A 6,533-nucleotide genomic window follows, 5' to 3' on the forward strand; every position below is an offset into this window, starting at 1 on the left:
AACTTTGCAGACAATTTACATTCACAAACAGCTAAATTACACACTAAATGAAAGGCAATATTCAAAAAAGCATAATAGAGGCACTTGAAAAAATATATAAATAAAAGAAAAAATAAACTTCTTGCAAATTCTACAGGGGGTGTATAAACTTATGAGCAGAACTTTGCCATAAAAAGTTCTCACAGCTTTTTATATATACTTGCAATCTTCTGTAATTGTAATTCATGTCTAGAAAAAAATCTACTTCTAGTACGCTGAGGTAAAAATAAGTCTCACAAGCACACAAGTTTTGATTAGAAAGTTTGATAACGAGTTATCAAGATAAAGAACAATTGCTTAGTTAAATACTTGAGTGCTCCTAATGAAACAGGTTGATGAGGATTGTAATTTAACACAAAAGGTAATAAATGACTGCTTTAAATCTAATTCATGCTTGAATACCACTCCTTCAGCCATCATCAATTTAGCTCGGGCATTAAGCTCCCAACAACTCTTAATTAGAACAAAGACATTTCTGGGAGATTAACTTTCTCTGAGCCTGCTGGGTCTGCCAAACCCTATTTGTGTCACAGTGAGAGTGAAGATAAAGAGATCCAAATATACTGATACTTTTGCTGAAAGAACATTTGTGGTGTGAATTACATATCTGTTTGGTTATGATCAGTCTTGAGTCTACGATCATGCAATGAAATGGAGAATAGTTCGCTTTTTCAGTTTAAACTGCTAGGGAATGGCATTGCAATTTTTAGGTATTTTAAAGCAAAATTAATTAACCAGAATTTTCTGGCTTTCCGTGTTTTCACTTTTATATGGTGGGGGGCACTATTAAGTATCTTCAGAAAGAGTACAGAATCTCCAGATCAAAACACAGGCAAAAAAAGGAGCAGAAACATGCGATAAAAGCATTGCTCATGCACGTTGTAGTCTTTGGAAACACACTTTTGGTTCAAAATGTTGCTTTTTTGGGGGAAACTTACCCACATTCAGTGTTGATAAAAAGAGAATGCATGAAGCTAGAATAAAATGTTTTTAAAAAACAGAGGCTTTGTTCTTACTTTTGATATATTGCATGTTCATATATTTATACAACATGTGGGCCATGAAATTTTTGTGAAAAATCAAAAACACTGGTGGTAGCTTGCAATTAAAAAAAAAAAAAAAATTGCTGAACATTCTAATAACATTCCTTGTTTTCTATGTAGGCTTCCTTATTAGTAGATTAAAAGGTTAATGTTAACAGGTTCTTCATAACAGCTGGTTTCTGGGTTTTATAAAGCATTGATTTTTTTGAAGAACTATCGAATAAAGGGCTCTTTGTTAAACTTTAAAATGTTCTTCTATGGCATCAGACTGTAAAACATCTTTTTGTTTCAGATCTGTATTTGTAAGAATGAACCAACACATTTCAGCACACATTGGAGCCATTTCAATCATGTTTCCACACTGAAGTCATGGTTTAAAACAATCTGTTTAAATACACCATCACAGTGTTTAACATTTTAGTGGCTTTCGCACCAGAGGAACGTTTTGATAGTTCCTGCATCTATTGGCGGAAGTACACGCTTTTTGGTGTGTTCGCACCAGCGATGTAAGTTGCCACACGAAAGACCGGCACCAGCCATTTTTAAAAAGCTGTGTAAACATACGGTTTACATATACTTACTGCACAAACTAACTCCACGAACAAGAAAAACAGCGTTAGATTGATCAACGGCGAAGTCCAGGCACTTCTTATCTTTTACGCTACTGAGTTGTTCATCACTGTCGGCCGGCTTACGTCACTTCAGAGTTCCTACTGGTGGTGCGGACGCAACCAGGAAAATAGCCCTAGAGTGACATTTATTTCTTGGGGGATCGCCTTGATTGCTAGTTCCTATAACAGTTCATATAACTACCCAGTGCAAAAGCCCCATTTATTAATTAATTTGATGCTAGTGCTCTGCGTTAATTCGTATTGACAGTTATTAACTCTTATTTAACAACGTCTGAATCGGAAAGATTAAACCATCTTTCTTTTTTTCTGATTGCAGGACATCATACTGGTCATTGTGGCTGTTCTGGTCTTCCTGCTAGGAGTCTATGCATTCTTCTACCTCAATCTGAGCACCGAGCTGGATCTGGATGTGGACATGGACTGAAGGACTTTTGCCATCTGGACACATGAGCCATTCATGAAGTGCCAGCAGTTTCATAGTGTTACACATTTCCCATAATTGTCCCCTTCTATGCCTTTTAAACCAGCAGAAACTGCGTGAAAGGAATGAAGATGAGTCTTAAAGCGCATAAAAGCATGAAGTTAAAATCTAAAAATTAAAATCTAAATTTTTTTTTTGACCAAAGAGCACCAGAGGGTTAAACATGTTTATCTTACTATTGGGTAATGGCACAGACGGATTGATTTTTTTTAATCAAATTGGTTGGATTTACCTACTCATGTAAATTTATTATGTAATGTCTTATGTTTCTCCTATCCTGTGGAGGATATATATATATATATATTTCAGGGTTTCCCCCCCTAATATCAATCACAAACAATAAGGTATTTTGCATGCATTCCATACTACAAACATCTTCTTACAGATCTAGACATCTTAATGCTGGAGATCAGAGGCAATCTGTGATCTTGTTTGTGTGTGTAATGCTGGCATTCTCTGTCTCATCACACAGCTCGTTAGCATATCAAACATCACAAACTTTGGTTATTGAAAGCCGAAAGAGCATCAGTGAAGAAACCAAACATTATCATACAGACCTTGATGTGCTCTCTGCTTTTATACGCGTGTGTGTGTGTGACCTCTAGAGACATGGATAGTACAGAACTCGAAGCATTATCAATCAGCGAGGTGCTGTTACTTTTAGCTAGTGTGCATCTTTTGATGTATCTCAGAAGATAAAACGCATGGCCCTGCCTTGGTCTCTGACATCCAGTGCTTCCTTTACACACTGCTGGGCCTGTGTGTGTGTGCGTGCGCGTTCGTGGGAGAAAAGAGAGAGTCGTAGGGTGGAAAATGAAAGGCTGGAGCTGATGACATTCAAAGTTCATTTACATTCTCTTTGTATAGCACATTGGATCTCGTACAAACGCACAGCAACGACTTATTTCATTCCAGGCCGTGAGAGTTGTTTTATCTTTCCCTGCATGAGGTGTATGTCTCTAACTCAGGACAACTGCTTTGCTGCTCAACCCTTATTTTCCTGGGACGTCTGACTGTTATCATTAATTCAAGGATTGATACCCTATTGAACAAAACATTTTTGTAGTCTGTCTTTGATTTAGCCTCGAGAGCTTTCCAAATTCTTTCAAAGTGAGACTGAACTAAACCAAAACAAAGAGTCTCGTGTTTCTTGTTGACTGTTTTGCTTGTTTTTCTTCTCTTGTTTCTATCATACTTGAGATAAAATAATAAACATTGTCAAACCACGTTGATACTGATAAAAGCTTATTGTGTTCATTTTCGAAATTGTATAACAATGTTGAGCTTATAAATAGTATCTGTTTCAGTACCTTGTGGCGTTCGAAACAAACACTCACTACAAGACTGAAGCACTTCGCCCTGTGCACATTTATAGACTCAAGCTGTGTTCAGATTCATCAGGGAAGGATATCTTTAGAAGATGATTATATACTCATATAAATAAACTATTTTTCTTCTTCTTCTTCATATAAATATTTTTGTATTATTTTCATATTAAACATCTCAACAGTCATTTATCACTGAATATATGGGTTTAAAGTAATACAAATAAATTAAATAATATTTATATTTTTTAGAATTTTAATAAATATATTATTAATTTTATATAATATATAAAATTATATATACATACACAAAAAATGTAGGGGTTAAAAGTACATCAAATTTAAAACAAATATATAAGTTTTAAATATAAATATAAAATATTTTAAACTTGTATATTTGCATATATGTGTGTGTGTGTGTGTGTGTGTGTACATTTTTACATCAAATTTAAAACAAATATATAAGTTTTAAATATAAATATAAAATATTTTAAACCTGTATATTTGCGTATATGTGTGTGTGTGTGTGTGTGTGTGTGTGTGTGTGTGTGTGTATATATATATATATATATATATATATATATATATATATATTATAAAATATTTAATATTTTTAAATTTGGCATACTTTCAACCCCCCCAAAAAAATATGTATAGTATAGATAGATAGATAGATAGATAGATAGATAGATAGATAGATAGATAGATAGATTTTAAGTTTTGCACACTAGAATAGTGTCACTGATGGACATACACTTGGTGACATTCTTGGGCTTTTTTCAGCACAGACTAGTTGCAAACTTGCCTTGCACTTTGCTTAACTTATAAGAAAGCCTCCTCATTCCTTACATCTCATTGTGCCTGGTTAACCTGCGAAGCTGGGTTATTGTGTTTTTACGTGGTGTGTGCGAGCAATGTTTGTGTAAGTTTGCAAGTAAGGCTCAGCTGTTGCCATGGTTGCCCTGGCTGTAGAAACCCTCCCGAGAGGCCACATGCTCTCGGGTTAGCTGTGTGAGCACCCCTCTGCCTCGGTCATTAAGTCAATGGCAGTTAAACTGTAGGAGCCCGGCCTAACCATGCCCAATGCCACCAATGTCAATTATATCCAGTATCACTGTGTTAGTTCATGAACCCTGGGCTACAGCTGGGAGCTGTTCACATTCACACCCCACTACACTCATTAGCAGCAACAGGTGGCCAGTAGTGGGCAAACAGTGGAAGCCGAATGTAGCTCTGGAAAATGGCACTGCATCCGTAATTATCTCTATAGCTACTGTGGTGGCTGCATGTATTTATGTTTAATGTGTTTACATTTAATGTGCTGATATCATCTTAACCTTATCTGAACAGGGTGGCATCAACGTTACGTCTTAACTATCAAAGCGTTATTGGTTTGTTATTTACACTGGAAGCTGTCTACACTGGACGTGACAAAGTGACCATTGCAAATCCATTTGTCCTTCGTGTCAGAAGTAGCACAAGCACGTAAAGTACGTCAGAAATTAAACAGGGCATTGGTTTACTGTCGGGAATTTGCATTATTGATTATAAGGACATTATTGGAACTGATTGAAAACCCAATGCAGTGTATTTTAAGTATGAATTGTTTATGTAAGAACCAATTTTAGAAATCTTGGACCTGCAGAAAAAATAACCTACAGTGTTACAAATGTCGCTATGGTGTTATCTTATTTGTTCCACTGTCATATTATTATTATTATAATTATAATTATCCTTTTCCTTACCAGAGTTTATTGAACCTTTACACCTCCAACATTTTCATAGTTTAGCTCTCTGACCTTGGTTCCTTCATCTCAACGCTGTCTTTGTTGTTACCTTCATTCCTAAGGAGGAACTGCTGGTTGACTGGTCTCATTGATCTATGGTACATTTCCTGCAACATTTGTATCGATTTCTGACGCGCTGCCTGTTATAAGATCTCAAGAAGTCCTTACATGGTGCGTTGTAATTAACGTGCTCTACAAAAGGTTCTACGACCTTGGCTGCCTTGTCATCCCAGAGATCCTGGCTAATTGGAAATGATCAATTGAATTTTATTTCCACGCCTTTACATTGGAATTAATCAGGTGCTACTGAGGCGGCGTTTACCGTGACCTTAGCAGAGCCTGCCAGGAGTTTGCGTTCCATGGCGCCGTAGCTTTGGGTGACAAATGGACTGGTTGCGGTGGCCTGAGATTGTCTCATTAGTCATGTGAAGTATGTCAGCTGGAGTAATTACTTCGGCTCAGGTCCACCTCCTGCTTGCTAAGCTGAGAGAGCTTCCCACACACGTACACACATTTCCCTCAGACAAAAATGCTGTTGGTTCTGTGATGAATCATAATCATGGTCCAGAAGTAGTGTGAAATGGAAGTGTTCAGCATTACTAGACCTGCATCCAGTCTATCGTCCACTGCCTCTGGCTTTTTAAATATAACTGCATTTCTGCTTGTGCTTTTTGCTTTCTTTCCAACTAGTGTTAAGAGTCAAGTCTGAAATTAACAGCTCAGACTTGTGCAATGCTGCACTTAAATTGATGATTTATGCAAGCGCTCGGTTATAAGAGTGTTTCTTTTTTCAAAACCTTTGGGCAAGACTCCAAGCTGATCTGTTTAACTTTTGATAAACGTTGTTATGCTCTGTACTATGCTGCATTATATTCAAAATAATTAGCCATGAGCACTGTTTTGTTATTTTTTTGTGTGTTTTTCTTTGTAGATCCCCATTTTAAACAAGTGTAAAAACCGTTGTTGTTAAAGGGTTGGTTCACCCAAAAATGAAAATTCTGTCATTAATAACTCACCCTCATGTTATTCCAAACCCGTAAGTCGGTTCATCTTCGGAACACAAATTAAGGTATTTTTGATGAAATCCGAGAGCTCTCTGACTCCTCAGGTGGACTATTTTAAAGGGTTAGTTCACCCAAAAATGAAAATTATGTCATTAATGACTCACCCTCATGTCGTTCCAAACCCGTAAGACCTCCGTTCATCTTCGGAACACAGTTTAAGAT

The 6,533-nt window shown here is 36.6% G+C and overlaps 1 protein-coding gene across 1 annotated transcript in view; it reads left to right on the forward strand.

Moving 5' to 3' along the window:
- Nucleotides 1-3,433, forward strand: part of triqk (triple QxxK/R motif containing) — a 29,779-nt gene extending 26,346 nt beyond the window's left edge. The window contains exon 4 of the mRNA XM_048201404.1: nucleotides 2,031-3,433. Coding sequence (XP_048057361.1) covers nucleotides 2,031-2,138 — 108 coding nt within the window. The 3' untranslated portion in view covers nucleotides 2,139-3,433. The remainder of the gene's footprint in view (nucleotides 1-2,030) is intronic.
- Nucleotides 3,434-6,533: the final 3,100 nt, after the last annotated feature.

The sequence above is a fragment of the Megalobrama amblycephala genome, linkage group LG9 (assembly GCF_018812025.1).
Source record: "Megalobrama amblycephala isolate DHTTF-2021 linkage group LG9, ASM1881202v1, whole genome shotgun sequence".
Classification (NCBI taxonomy): Eukaryota; Metazoa; Chordata; class Actinopteri; order Cypriniformes; family Xenocyprididae; genus Megalobrama; species Megalobrama amblycephala.